Genomic DNA, 14,201 nt, shown 5'->3' with positions numbered 1-14,201 from the left:
ACAACAGCCGCTTACGAAAAAGTTTCACGTCCATCAGTTGAGAGAACGGATAACGGTCTGTCCATTTCAAGCCTCCACCACGTGCAGTCCGTGCCTCGCCACCGGAGCTCTCCTCTGGGACGCGAACGCGAGCTCTTCGTAGAGAAGCCAAAGAACGCCTCATGTTTGAAGTTGGAGGGGTACGCAGGATTCGGAACCAAGCTAGAATCAAGGCCACAGCGATGCTCGACTTCTAGGCGAAACCTTGAGCCTCCGGAGGTCTCCTTCAAACTGAAATGGAACCTGCCGAGCGAGAGACTGGTGGTTGATGTCGAGATAAGCTGTGGAATGTTAGCAATATGTTTCCTCGGATTCTGCACTGATTGCCGGCTGCGCAATGTTTGTGTCGCAGAAGTTTAGAGTTAGCTTCGCATTCCTAACCCGCAGATGCTGGTCGAAAAAAGCATCCCGTAGACCCGTCGTGCCGTCGCAGGTCTCGCATTCCGATCCAGGCTTATCTTCGACACATCCGCCTAGCGTGTAAGAGAGTCCTTCGTGTTCCCAGGTTTTCCCGAATTTGCCATGAGAAAACGTGCTTCGCTGGGACCACAAGAAAGATCCACGGCCCCCAAGGGAGAGAAGAGATCGGACTTCGTTGCTTACGCGCGAAGGACGTGCTCCCATGCTGGAGCCACTGCAGCAAGCACAGACAAAGGCAACGTCAGAGCTTCACATGCAAAGCAAAGGCCTTCTTCCTCCTCTTCCCTCCCTCACCCCAGAGCCAAACTTTGGACGAAAATACCGCCTGGTCTAGTGCCGTTCTAGCACCCCAGCAAGCAGTCTAGCAACTCCAGCTGCTGTCCTAGCTCCTGGGTGTGCGTGCTCACCACCCTCTCCTGCGGCTCACCAGAAAGAGAACCCTGAACCCAATTCGAGGAAGAGGGACGAGAAAAGACGGGGTTCTGCCCATCTGTGCATCCGTTCTCTTAGGGCTGTTACTCGGGGACCCATACCAAGATTCCCAAGCTGCGAGAGTGCCATTTAGCCGCAGCGGGATCGACCCGGCTCTGGAACCCGTGCAGCCGGGGCGACCAATGCCCCAATGCCATCCGGTCTTTCTCCCCCCCTCTTCCAAGGTGAATGGGGAGGCAAGAGTCAATGGTTCGTGTTTGCTGCAGGGTCGTTGCTGGATGCAAGGCACGGTAAGACTGGGCCGGCTTGTGCGGGTAGGCTACAGACTTCAGCTCTCTCCTATTCGTAGGGTTCCAGGGTGTGAGACATCGTCTTGCCAGTCCTATTGTCTCTCGTGTGAAGAAAAAGAGACATCGACAGTTGGAAGTTCCTGCTTCAACATCGTGATCATCGGAGCTGTATCCATCATGGCAACGGGCTTTTCGGGAGTAAACAAGCCAAAGAAAATTTCCAAACAAACTTCCCAAACCATTTTCTCACCTTCCCACTACTTGTCCCAATAGGCGGCACCTAAGAACCTAAGATGGTCAAGGCACGGGGCGAATTTGGCCGAGGAATGCGCCACCACGCAAGCGCTGCGCGCCGTCGTCTGCAACAAGATTGCCCGAGCGGCGAAGAATGATAAGGGAGACCGTGGACGACGAGACATCAACAAAACAAACGCAATAGAGGTTAAAAGTGCATGTGAGATCCTCACGAAGCGTGTGAATATCCTCCACTTTTGCGGAACCCCTCCCTGGTTGCTATTATTCGATTCCTGAATTCCATTCTCGGGCTTGCTTGTTGATCATATCAGCTCTCCATCAGAAGAATTCCTTTGCCGTCAGATAAGCTGCTCTGCAAAGCTTTACATCTTTAATCCAAACACCGAAACCGTCTGCCTCCTCCTCCGGGAGCTCTCCCCCCCACAACACCAGTCCGCGATGCCTTTCATCGCTTCGAAACGATCACCAACAGCCTCGCCCAGCATGCCTTGGCTATCAAGATCTCCGTCTTACAACTCGCCAGCATCATCACCCCGTCTATCAAACTCAGCAAGAAGCTCACCAAGGACGTCACCGAGATCGAGCTTGTGCGGTCCGATAAAGAATTATGGCCCTTCCGTGACTTACATCCCGCCATTGATCGACGGAGCTTGCGGAACAGTCCCACTGGCACAAAAACAACCGTTTGCGTTGCTCCAGGATGATCTCAGGGAAATGTGGAAGATGCTGCCGGGGCTGATGACATCGCTGAGGACACACGTCGCCAACCACCGCGCACACCTGTCTAGGAGCCATCTGAAGGACATCATCGTTCAGCTCAGCTTGGCCATTGTTGAAGTGGGAATGATCACGCTCGCCGTACCGATGTTTATGATTCTTCCGGGGATTCTCTTCGCGGCATGGCTGGCGTTGTCCATGAGCTTGGTTTTGGCGCTCAGCTGGCTGATGAACGGGAGCAACATCATTGTCAACTGCGACGAGTTCGGCAACAGCACATCAGAAGCAGAGGAAGACGAAGAGAAATGGATCTTCATCGGCGGCATGGGAACAAGGTGAGTTTTCCGTGTTCGTCCTTTTGCCTCGCTTGAACAACACTAACACCACAGTTCAGCTCGACACACCTCTCTCAATGCACTCTCCCCCGCCTAGCCCGCCTCTTTGGCAAGTCCTTCAGCGGCATCCAGATGGCCACATACGGCCTCCCCTTCGACATGCTCCTCCTCGCCATCCAACGCTGCTTCCCCTTCCAGACCCAAGCCTCGCGAGCGCTCTACTCCGAACTGCGCACCGCCCTCCTCGACGCCGCCGTCACCCGAGTCGCCGTCCTCGCCCACAACAACGGCACCCTCCCCACCGCCCTCGTCCTCGCCCGTCTCTGCGCCGATATCCAGCCCGAGAAGCTCAACAAGCTCGAGATCTACACCTTCGGCGCCGCCGCCTCAGAATTCGTCGTGCCCCTCGGCGACAGCCGCAAGTCCCGTTTCGAGGAGGCCGTCATCGACGAGCGCGGCCCACACATTGAGCACTTCGCCTACGCCAACGACCCCTTCGCGCAGATGGGCGTCCTGCGCGCCGTCAACAAGAAGTTCGACGGCCGCTTCTGCGGCGGCGTCTACATCATCCACAACCAGATTCCCCAGCCCTCGGGCCACTGGGTGCCCGACCAGCGCCCCGTCATGCTGCTGACCGACTATCTCTCCGCCCTCTTCCCGGACCCGTCGTCGCCGTCCGCGCCCAGCAGTCTGCTTGACTACGTCATGGTCATCGACCGCGATATCGCCGAGCGACGTGAGCTCGCTGCCATGGCTAATCATGCACAGACGAAGCGGACGCGGAAGGACAACCGGCGCCTCAGCTGGACCGCTCTCGGGGCCACCGTTGGCGGGAAGAATGGTCTGCTGGACGGCGGCGTGATCGGTCTTGAGCTGGCGCGGAAGGGATGCCGTGACTGTGACGGCCACCGAGGACGCGAGGTCAGCTGGCTTCACAGGTACGTGCAGACCGGCTGGGTCGTGGAGAAGAAGGACTCGAACCCAGTCGCCGACGCGATGGGGATACTCTGCGGTCATCAATGACTATATGAACCCCCAGCCCCTCCCTCACCCCAAGCTCTCGCTAAGCAAGCGTTTTACCCCTTTTGAGTTTTTCCGTTTTTTAAAAAACAGGTTCCGAAGGATGTAATTTGACAACGATGGACGACTGATACGGTTTGGACTATATTTTCTCTCTCTGTCTCTCTCTCTCTCTCATCAGCATTCGGCGTCGGTGTTCTCGGTTCGGACACTAAGGGATGAATGATGCAATGAATATGAATCGATGTATTATGAGACTAGATGGGGAACGCAAGGATCACGCTCTCTTTCACTCTCTTTCCTTTTTTTTCAACAAAACTTGTACTGTAATCCGCTTGTAAAACAACTCGCGGACGGGGGTAACTGGCGCTTTCGGGAATCAAGCATATAGAATCAAAGACATATTAGGCTAGTAAAGGTTTAATCAGACACGTACATCTCCCCAGTAATACGTCTTGATGTCGACTCCCATCCACTCGTCCTTGTACACCCCGGCAACCTCGTCCTCGGCGGCCGCGGCGCATACCAGTAGCGGCAGGAAGTGTTCGGCACCGCCGCGCGGGTGCATGTCGTAGCTGTGGTTGAACTTGCGCCAGCCCGACAGGGCTTTTGTCCTGTCCTCCCTCCTCTCCTGGAGGACGGCGCTCGTGAGCTCCTTGTCGAACTCGCTGACCTGCTTTCTTAGTTTGGCAACCCCGCTGGGGTCTCCCATGAAGAGGGACCGCATCTTGTAGAGGTTGTGAATGGAGGCGAAGCCGGAGCCCAGGATGGCAATGTTGGAGTCTCTTAGCGCGGAGAGAGCGCGTCCCATCTTGAAGTGCTCTTCGGGGTCCTCTGATTCGAGGACGGAGAGCTGGATGACGGGAACGTTGGCGGCGGGGTTGACGAGGAGCATGGGGACGAACACGCCGTGATCCCAACCTGGTGCCTGTTAGCCTTCTATAACCCGATCAAAGTACATAAGCACGATGTCACATACCACGTCGTGAGTCGAATTCTGGTGAGAGACCCTCCTTTTCAAACGCCTGCTTCACCTCCTGGGCGATCTCTGGTGACCCGGGGGCGGGGTACTTGAGCGAGTAGGCTTCCCTGGGGAAACCGCCATAGTCGTAGTACAGGCCGTGACTGGCAGCCGATGAGATGGTCGGCCTGCTTTCAGACCAGTGTGCAGTAACAACAAGAATTGCTTTGGGGGCGTCAGGGGTGTTGAGCTTGAAGATCTTGGGCACGCGGTTCTTGAGTGATGCAGTGACTGAGGCGTGTCCGGGGTCCCCAAGAATGGGCATAGGGCCTGGTGAGATGGTCAGCGACAGATACTACAGGGCCGCAGAGGGTCTGCATACCTCCACCGTGTGAGACGCAAACTACTGCTGCGCGTGTCATTGTGTGTGTTGATGTTGTGAACTTCTTTGCTGACTTAAGGATAGATGATGCCGAGGCAAACCTGGAGTATCGTAGGGATCTTATAAGGCGAATTGGCAAAGGCTGTGTCATTCGAACTTTGTCTGATTTTATTGGGTATCTTGCAACTGCGCCGAGAGAGGGATGTCTGCAACTTCAAGTAGCAGCCGCAACTGTTCAGCTGGCGTGGCATCGGCTCTCTCTGATTGGTCGCTTCTTGACACACCGGAGTCATTTGTGGCCGGGATCAGATTGGTAATACCCGCGCGGGACTACTAAGTAGTAATGCGGGACGACGATGAGTGAGAGTGTCTGAGTGAGGCCCCGGCCCGGTACCACTTGCGGCAAATGGGGCTGACTTATCACGGACCGCCTCGTCTGGTCGCATATCTGTCCAATTCGTGTAGCTACTATTTCGTAAATGCGGCTACTTGTCATGCATGCGAAAGAGGGCGTTCCGAGCGCAACACGCGCGCGCGGAAACCCACTTCCGAGCGCCGGAATCTCGGCGGCAGACTCTCGCCCGTGTGGGGTCACTGACATTACGTCCATCCCGTCGGTCGCCTCCGTCTACACTAAGATGCATGGCTACTAATATCCGCTTACACGAAAACCGACACGGTGTCACGGCCGCTACCAACCGCCCGAACTCTTCCCTCAATCTCCAACGGGCTACCCTCGTACACGACAAAGTGGCGAGACTCCCTCGCCTGCGGCTCCTCGATGCCCAGAATCTTGTAGACGTTGTTGGAAACCAAGTCCAGCGCCTTCTTCTGGCTGAGCCGGCTGCCTCCGTTCTTGTACGCGATGCCCGCCAGCAAGCCCAGGTCGCGAATGAGCCAATCCTCCTCCAGCCCGATCGCAGCCACGACACCTGCATCGAGCAGGGTGTCAATCGCAGTGCCGTTGGTGAGAGGCGCACCGGTGAGAGAGCGCCTCTGGTCCCAAGTGGTCGAGTAGGACTGGAACGGCGACAGAACGACACCCACACCGGCCTCGGCCAGTTCGGAGGCGACCAAATGCGACTCCGCGCCGCCGATGATCGCGACCTTGAGCTTCGGCGACGCTGAGGTCTGGCTCTTGGCTGCCAGGGCCTCCTCGACCGCGGACTTGACCCTCAGCGCCGCAACGATGGCGTCGGCGCTGTGGATCGTCAGGACCAAGGGCAGCTCTCCGTTGACGACCTTCTTGAGGTAGACGGCCTCTGAGAACGGGTCTGAGCCGGTATCGTTGGAGGCCACTGCTTCCAACAGAGTGTGACGAAGTGCGCCGATCGCGCCAGAGATGGAAGGGATCTCGCCCCTCTTGGCGTCGAGTGTCAGAGTGCGATGGAGTGCGACATCCTCGGTCCAGACAGCGCCCTTCTCGAGGGCATGCAGAGCACCCGTGTTGAATCCAACACTCGTTCCGGAGTGGGTCGCCTGACCGGCGAACTTCGGGGCGGAGATGGCCTTGGTTACGCCGTATCGAAGTGCGACATGGAGCTTCTTGTTGTCCAGCACAAGCCCGTCGAGGCCGCGACTGAAACCGGGGCTGTTGCCATTGTCCGTATCCCTTTCACCGTCGATCTCGTTCAGGCCGATGCTGGAGCCGAAGGCGGTGAAAGACTCAGTGACATAGCCATTCTTCAAGTCAACCATCTTCTGCGACGATGACTTGGCAGCTGCGACCTCTTCGGCACAAGCACCAATGCACTTGATGGCGCCGTTGGAGACGACGACATTGACCGACTCATCGCTGTAAGTCTTCTCCTCGCCGGAAAGCCAGACATTGGCAACTCCAGTGAAAATCACATCCTTGAGGTCGGCAGTGTCCTCCGCGATCTTTGCCAGCTCCGGGTCGGGGGAGATGGGGCCGGTGAGAGGCTTGTCGAGCTCGAAAGGATCAGAGAACTGCGATGCTCCGTCGATCCAGACCTGCACGGGGGCGGCTCCAACGCTGAGAGGGTCACTGTCCCACACAGCAATGTCTGCGTCAAAACCGGGCTTGATCTTGCCGATTCTCTGGCCTAGACCCAGGAGCTCGGCGGGGGCAGACGTCACACTAGCCAGGGCTGCATGGTAAGGCAGACCGTACTTATAGGCCTTTGCGGCCTCGAAGAGAACGTGCTGGGCGTTCAAAACCGGGTTATCACTGACGTAGACAGGGGTGAGGCCGTTCTCCCAGAGGATCTTGCCAGCATACTCAGAAGCAACATAGGACTCGGACTTGTAGTACATGTTGTCGGCAAATAGCGCCGAGGCAGGCGCGCGGCCTCCCCAAGTTCGCTTCAGGATCTACGGTGATCGTTAGTGATGTCTGCGAAGCTATGATGAGTAGTTTGAGCATACCTCGGGAACAAGGTAGGTCTGGTGGGCATGGTGGAAAGCCCGCACAGGAAACTTGAACTCGTTCGTGTGGTCAACGAACGCCTCCAAATCGGGAATCGTGTAACAGTGCGTGTTAATGTGCACCTGGCCGCGGAGCGCAGCGCTGAGACTCTCCCACTTCAGGTCCTGAGGCAGATAAGAGCCCTGAGACTCGACGCCGAACTTTTCAGCGGCGTCACACCAGTCGTCCTGGTCGCGAACAAGCTTCGCGGCCTGCTCGAAGGCGTGGCGGAACTCCCAGCTCTCGCCAAGACGAGAAAAGGGACTGTGGCCAACCTTTCCATAGACACGCTTCGCATTCTCTCCGCAAGCCATCTTCATGTAGCGCCAGTTACGGTCGGGATCGGCCAGCATGTCCTCCGCCGAAAACTCGGTGCGGCCGTCAGGCTTGCCGACGGCGTGCTTAATAACGTAGGCCTCGCCGCCGATGTTGTTGCCAGAGCCAGGCAGGACAAGCGAGGTCGTGACGCCGCCAGACTTGATGACCTGGATCTGCGGGTCGAGGGGGTTGAGGCCATCGATGGAGCGCACGTATGGCGTGATATCGTTGGACATTTCGTTGACGTCCTGGTTGCCATTGAGCTCGGGCAGAGCTCCAACACCGGCGTGAGAGTGCATGTCGATAATGCCGCTGGTCAGCTGTCGACCCTTGGCATCCCAGATCTGGGTGTCCTTGGGCAGGGAGTCCAGCGAGATGTCGGCCTCTACCTTTTGGATCAGACCGTAGTCAATGAGAACATCGGCGGTGACCCAGGAGTAGCCCTTGCCGGCGCGGTCGTCTTCGGGGGAAGTTCCCTCGGCGGGCTCGCCCACCCAGATGGTGGCATTCCGGATGAGAGCAGGCTTTTGACCGTCGACGTATCGTGCGTTCTTCTCGCGACCGAGGCCAATTGGGTCCTGGGGCTTATGCCGGAGCTTGGCACACGTCGCGAGATCTTGCTGCAGGCGTGCAGCTGAGAGATTGCTGGATGGCTTGCTGGCAGGCAGGAAGGAGAGTTGCTTCCATTGAGCGAATGCAATAAAGCCGAGTGCCAGCACGATAAGCTTCATGCTACGGCTGGGCCGCAGCCATCGCTTCGAGCGCATGTGGTGGTGATGGCGATGGGGTGCCGAACGCCGCGAGCCCGTAAATGACGGGTCATCGCTGTAAGGCGGAAGGCCGCTCTTCTCTGGATCCATGTTGACGACCATGAGCTGTTGTTGGTCGACTGCGCTGGGATCAAGAGCTCAGGTTGCGAAGGTGGGAGAGTTGGGGTCCGAGTCAGGCTAAGTACGAATTGCTACTCTTCGTATTGCTGCCGAGCTCTCGAGGGATGCGATGGTCCCTTGCCCGAAGCAGAAGGTGCCAAACGGGCCGGCTGGATAATCGGCCGGCGTTTCAAACCAAGAATGCAGGCATCGCCGGCGAAAAGAGAGAGCTCTGGGAACCTTTGGAACGCTGGAGGGGCCGCTATCAACGCCGTTCGGTCGCGACTTCGGCGTTCTGAATGGTCAACGACATGGATGATGGTGAGAGCGTGGAGCCGAATGAGGAGCTCACCCCTGTTCCATTGACTTTTGGAGCTCGTCTGATTACGTAGCTGCGCTGATAAGCTTTTGCTTATCTAAGCCGGCTATTCGACCAAGGTTCAGTTCTTCACGTCGGCTCGTAAGTTCCGATGCATCTTGTCTCTATCTTATCTTATCACGTTCGCGGGGTCGTTAACCGCACCGCATCTCTTGATGACTCTCAAGTAGCGTACAACTTCATCTCTAAATAGCCATTCTGCAGGCCGAGTTGACAGTACTGTAACTGTTCGCCGTCTGCTTCCATCTCATGCATCACTTCCCCCCCAAGATAATATCCAGCAATCAGTCTTTGATTTGAATGAAGAAATGATGGATGTGAGAGTTCCATATGTCTGCACCTGACTGAGTCCATCGTATTGAAGGCAATCAATCATTCATTATTCACAAGTAAAGCCTTTTCTATGGCTTCCGCCATTGACCACACCGCGCAGAGCGACATGTAGAGGACCAGCAACCACCGATCGCAGGCGACGCCGAACTGTTATTACGTACAAGCTATCGGATGGCGGTCCAGCAGCGAGACGATGAGGCGCAATGGAGGTCATCCCAGGCCGTTTGCCAGCGTGGCGTGCGGGGAATCGTCCAGCGCCATGACCAAGTATGTACCCCGCGGATGGGATCTCCCGACCGGAACCCGGTCGATACTTGCGATTGAATCTGAAACTGTTGCAGATGAGTGCTGCTGAATGCAAGCTGATGTTATCTTTTGCGATGTGGTGACAGGATGTCAAAGGCGCCTTGTTGATCGACCGAACGCAAGTCCCGAGTTCGTCCAACCACTCAGCGGCCGGTGGTCTCATTCGAGCATCCATTTTTGGAAAGTTTGTCCTGAGTGACATACTCACGCGTGGAATAGCTTGATAGGGAAACTAGCCTTTTGGTGGAGGGGCGGCCAGAGACCCAGCTGGTTGGGCCGATAACGCTCTATCTTGGCCTGGGCCATCGACGTATATCAGGGACCCTCACCTTACTCGGGTTGCTGAACGAGTTGAGTCACGTCTACAATCACTTTGATCCTACACTTATATCATTTGTTGGAACGAAAAGACTTCTCTCAACTCCTTTCGGACCACAGAGCAGGCATCCAGATAAAAGAAAATAGGATCCAGACATGTTCTTCCTCGCGGCGTTGGCGTTGGCCGTTGCCATCTTCTCTGTGTGGAGATGGAGAGGACGGTCCCTAAACAAGGTGAGTGTGTTGAACATCCTTCCCTCAGCAAGTCTCTGACCAACGCCCAGAAAATATCCCATGGGCCGGTGGCATCAGGGAAGATGGACAGCGCTGCCGCCATCACACCCCTAAAGTGTTTCAACTGGGAGCAGACCCCACCTGACAAGCATCGCCTCTTTAAGCCAGTCTACCACATCACCATGGGTAAGTCGGAGCCCATTTAGTCTTTTCAGGCGCCTCGTCCTCATATTGACCGTCTGCTCTCATAGCCATCCAGGGCAGTACACCAGACGACCTTGTCATCATGGACAGCAACTACCTGGATCGCGTCAACGAACGTCGCGAGACCATCAAGCACCATGCACCCACAGTGCTGGGGGCTGTCCCCGAAGGCATACCGGCTCTCCACGAGACATACACGTATCTGCTCGGAGAGTATCTGCCAGCTCGATTTCCAACCATGTTCGCCCTATCCGAAGACGGCCAGGAGTTCTACAACAAGGTCACTAAGACATCACTGCCTCTGACACCCCCGCAAGATCCCAACGCCGCGCTTCAAGCTCTGGGAGAAACCATCGAAGACGACATCTTCCTGCTGGTCGAGACTCCAGAAGGCCACCGCGCAGTCGCGTTCATTTGCTGCCACCCAGCTGGCTTTGATCCCTCGGACAAGCTGGGCAAGTTGCTGAAGGACATCCACACGCCTGTGCCGTCATACGAGAAGATTGGAGCCAGCATGGAACGCTTCTTTAGCCGATTGCAGGTGGGAAAGAGCGTCAAGCGCATGAATGTAAGTCATGAAGTTGTCTAGATGGGCGGGCTTGGACTGATTCAGCGGATTAGTGGTCTATTTCGACGAGTGAGAGGCTCTTCAGTCCCAGCGGGCTGCACATTTATGACGGCGATAAGCCGCAGGAGGACGAGGATATTGACATTAGCAAGGTTCGCAGAACAGCCTTCATGTCAGAGAAATACGCAGCTAACGGTTTCAAGACCCGCCTTAGACAGGAACTGCAGACTTTGACCAGATTGCCCAAGACGGGCGCCATTATGTTCAGTTTCAAGACTTACATGACGCCGCTGGAGGAGATCAAGAACGAAGGCATTGGACCGCAGGTCGCTGACGCAATTGAGGGTTTGAGAAGTGGCAACGCGCCGGGCATGTGGGTGTACAAGGGGGCGACGCGATGGGGAAAGGGCGCCTGCGAATATCTGCGGTCATGAGCAGGACGTATAGAGGACAAGGACTGGTGGTCATTGACAAAAAAAAAAGCCAAAAAGACAAAAGAGAAATCACCAACTCCTAGGTGGAATCTAACCACTGAATCTCCCCGAGGTGGGCTCGAACCACCAACCTCCAGATTAACAGTCTGACGCGCTAGCCAATTGTGCCATCGGGGATGTTGAGATGTTTGAATCTGACGACGGGCGTGCCGGAGCCGACTCAAGGCCCGCAGCGCAGGTCAGGACACAGCGGTGCACAACACAAAACCGGGGGCGCGATGTGGGCGCTTCGGATTGTCGGGCCCGATTTACGGAAATGCCTGTCGTTATTGGGCGATCTCCCGCTTGGGTTGTGCCGCTGTTGAAGCGATAGCCGAAAACACTGTGACCTTCCATCGTCGGCCTGAACATGTCTCTCACTGCATGACAATAATCACTTGCTGCTAATTGTTTGTCCCGTGCTACGGTCAGGGTGGCCGGTAACAAAGCCGATGAAGCCATCGGCTTCCCCAGTCAAAATACGCTTGAATCATCTTCCACCAACAACAAACGGTCAAACACAGCGCTGGGAATCGAATGAATTGACTTTTGGGATGAACTCGCTCAGGGTGTTCCCGGTCGTGCCGAATAGGGGCGCGCCCACCGGGCTCACAGTGCTCACAGCGTCTGGAAAGGCCCCCCGATCGAGTCTAGTGGCCCCGCTCCGCCCTCCGTGGAAATTTCCCAGGGGAAACGCTTCACTTCTGTCACTTTTAAACAACCCCCTGCATCGACCTGCTTTTTCTCCCATACAAGGCGCAAACGAGATGTGGACTCGCCTTCATCTATACAAAGCGCCCACCGCCAACCCTTGATGATTTCTCTCGCTCTGCCGCCCTGCTGGGAGGCAGACTTGGGCTCTTTGGGGGGGAGTCAAAGCCCGTCCGTTCAGTCCAGTCCATGCCCTGCCCGGCCTGTTGGTCGTCGCGATCCCCCTTCAGGCTTCGGCTCTCGTCCCCATGGCCTGCAACTTGGCAATAAACGCTGACCTTGCCGCCGTGCCTGGGATCCCATCCGTACCTGCATGCGTCTCGCTGCGGTATGGCGTGGCCTCATGGCCCATGGCCTCACCTGAAGCCAGGCACAACTCCGCAATCTAATTTGTTCCCTTCCTCGCCTGCACGGAGAAACACCCAAGCAGACACACAACTCAATGTCATGATCCCTCCAGCACCCGCTGAACCGGGTAGCCTTGCCGTCCGACAGAGTGGCTTCTGCAGGCCCCAATGCCCCCAAAGGAGGCCACTCTACTCTATTCCTCGCAGCTAGGCCTGCGGGGTCATCTCCGTTCTGGGAATCACGGAGCGAGACGGTCTTCGATGTTCGGTTCGTCCCATCCAGGGCCACCGTGAGAGTGGAAAATTCATGTCCTACATAAAGAAGTGTGAGCGCCAGCGTGTGCCGCCCCTTCTCTTCCCTTCCCCTTGGCTTTTGAGCTTAAAACTTCATTCTCTCGTCCACTGAACTTCTAGAAGCACGGCCAAGGCATCGATTGCTGCGACCTGCGTCCTCTCTTTCTTCACTCACCCCTTCCATTCGTTCGTTCAAGCTTCCTCCAAGCCGACCGGGTCGGTTCAGGCAACAGCACACACACACATTCACTTACACCACAAGTCTCTTCAGACAACAACACAAATACCCGCAAAAATGAAGTTCAGCACTGTCAACATCGCCAGAGCGGCTCTGCTGGCTACCCAGGCCCAGGGTGCCATCGTCTGGGACGGCCGTTTCAACGACATGACCACCTCCAGCGACCTCGATAAGTGGTCCTGGAGCAACCAGGTCGGCGCCTACCAGTACTACATCCACGGCTCCGGCGCCACCACCGACTACGTCAACCTCTCCGAGGACTTCAAGAACCCCGCCGACACCGGCTCCAAGCAGGGCGCCAAGATCTCCCTGACCAGCACCTCCTTCTGGAACGGCCAGACCATGCGCCGCACCGAGCTCATCCCCCAGACCAAGGAGGCCATCGGCTCCGGCAAGAAGTACTACCACTTCAGCCTCAAGCGCAGCGACACCAACGCCCCTTCCCTGAGCAAGGAGCACCAGATCGCCTTCTTCGAGAGCCACTTCGTCGAGCTCAAGTCCGGCTGGCAGAGCGGCGCCTCCGGCACCGAGGACCCCCTCCTCCGCTGGGTCGTCGGCGGCACCACCCAGTGGAACGTCACCTGGGAGGCCGACGTCTGGCACAACGTCGCGTACGAGATCGACTTCGACGGCGGCTCCGTCGGCTTCTGGCACTCCACCGGCTCCGACGCCCTGAAGCAGATCGTCGCCCCCGTCAAGGCCTCCGCCTCCAGCAACGGCGCCGACTGGCACGTCGGTGTCCTCGAGCTCCCCCGCGACGGCTACCCCGATGAGACCGAGGACTTCTACTTCTCCGGCGTCTACATCGAGGACGGTGAGATCACCACCGCCGTCGGCTCCGGATCTTCTGACTCCGGCTCCGCTGCCCCTGCCTCCTCCGCCGCTCCTGCTGCCACCTCTGCCCCTGCTGCCACCTCTGCCCCTGCTGCCACCTCTGCTCCCGCCGCCGCTGCCACCTCCTCTGCCGCCCCCGTCGCCTCTGAGCCCGCCAGCTCTGCCCCGGCCGCCACCCCCGTCTCTTCCGCTGCCCCCGTTGTATCCGAGGAGCCCTCTGCTCCCGCTGCCACCACCCCGGCTGCCGCGACCACCAGCTCTGCCCCCGCCGCCTCGGCCTCTGCTAAGCCCGCTTGCCGTCGCCGCCGCCGCCGCAGCACCAAGCAGCAGCGCCAGTAAGCAGGTCGTTAATGGCCTAGCCCAATCATGAGACATGCCTCGGGTTCTCCGGACGTAATCGGCCGGCATCTTAAGGCGAGGAGGAGCGCGCCCCCATTCTGATGTACATATCTTTTTTGCACATAGAGACTTTGGCACTGTGCCTATTGGACTTAGT

The 14,201-nt window shown here is 57.2% G+C and overlaps 5 protein-coding genes across 5 annotated transcripts; 3 read left to right on the top strand and 2 right to left on the bottom strand.

Annotated features, from left to right (window-relative positions):
* Positions 1–2,159: 2,159 nt before the first annotated feature.
* On the top strand, positions 2,160–3,511 carry CGGC5_v000044 (uncharacterized protein; the record flags this gene model as incomplete). Its single annotated transcript, XM_032023224.1, has 2 exons — positions 2,160–2,488; positions 2,548–3,511. The coding sequence occupies 2 exons, from the start codon at positions 2,160–2,162 to the stop codon at positions 3,509–3,511; spliced, it is 1,293 nt and encodes a 430-aa protein (XP_031879893.1).
* Positions 3,512–3,932: 421 nt separating this feature from the next.
* Positions 3,933–4,891, bottom strand: LIGB-1 (Extradiol ring-cleavage dioxygenase; the record flags this gene model as incomplete). The annotated part of the gene is made up of 3 exons (XM_032023223.1): positions 3,933–4,429; positions 4,488–4,799; positions 4,852–4,891. 3 exons carry the CDS (start codon positions 4,889–4,891, stop codon positions 3,933–3,935), a joined length of 849 nt encoding a protein of 282 aa, XP_031879894.1.
* A 620-nt stretch (positions 4,892–5,511) lies between these two features.
* Positions 5,512–8,457, bottom strand: CGGC5_v000042 (uncharacterized protein; the record flags this gene model as incomplete). The annotated part of the gene is made up of 2 exons (XM_032023221.1): positions 5,512–7,185; positions 7,240–8,457. The coding sequence occupies 2 exons, from the start codon at positions 8,455–8,457 to the stop codon at positions 5,512–5,514; spliced, it is 2,892 nt and encodes a 963-aa protein (XP_031879986.1).
* A 1,501-nt stretch (positions 8,458–9,958) lies between these two features.
* Positions 9,959–11,242, top strand: CGGC5_v000041 (uncharacterized protein; the record flags this gene model as incomplete). Its single annotated transcript, XM_032023220.1, has 5 exons — positions 9,959–10,036; positions 10,087–10,222; positions 10,288–10,808; positions 10,862–10,960; positions 11,012–11,242. 5 exons carry the CDS (start codon positions 9,959–9,961, stop codon positions 11,240–11,242), a joined length of 1,065 nt encoding a protein of 354 aa, XP_031879985.1.
* Positions 11,243–12,928: 1,686 nt separating this feature from the next.
* CGGC5_v000040 (uncharacterized protein) lies at positions 12,929–14,044 on the top strand (the record flags this gene model as incomplete). Its single annotated transcript, XM_032023219.1, has 1 exon — positions 12,929–14,044. One exon carries the CDS (start codon positions 12,929–12,931, stop codon positions 14,042–14,044), a length of 1,116 nt encoding a protein of 371 aa, XP_031879987.1.
* Positions 14,045–14,201: the final 157 nt, after the last annotated feature.

This window comes from Colletotrichum fructicola, assembly GCF_000319635.2.
Source record: "Colletotrichum fructicola Nara gc5 chromosome Unknown KSG_Nara_v1_contig01, whole genome shotgun sequence".
In the NCBI taxonomy this organism is placed as follows: Eukaryota; Fungi; Ascomycota; class Sordariomycetes; order Glomerellales; family Glomerellaceae; genus Colletotrichum; species Colletotrichum fructicola.
Note: the sequence above shows the minus strand (reverse complement) of the source record. Positions and strands in the feature narration are given on the sequence as shown.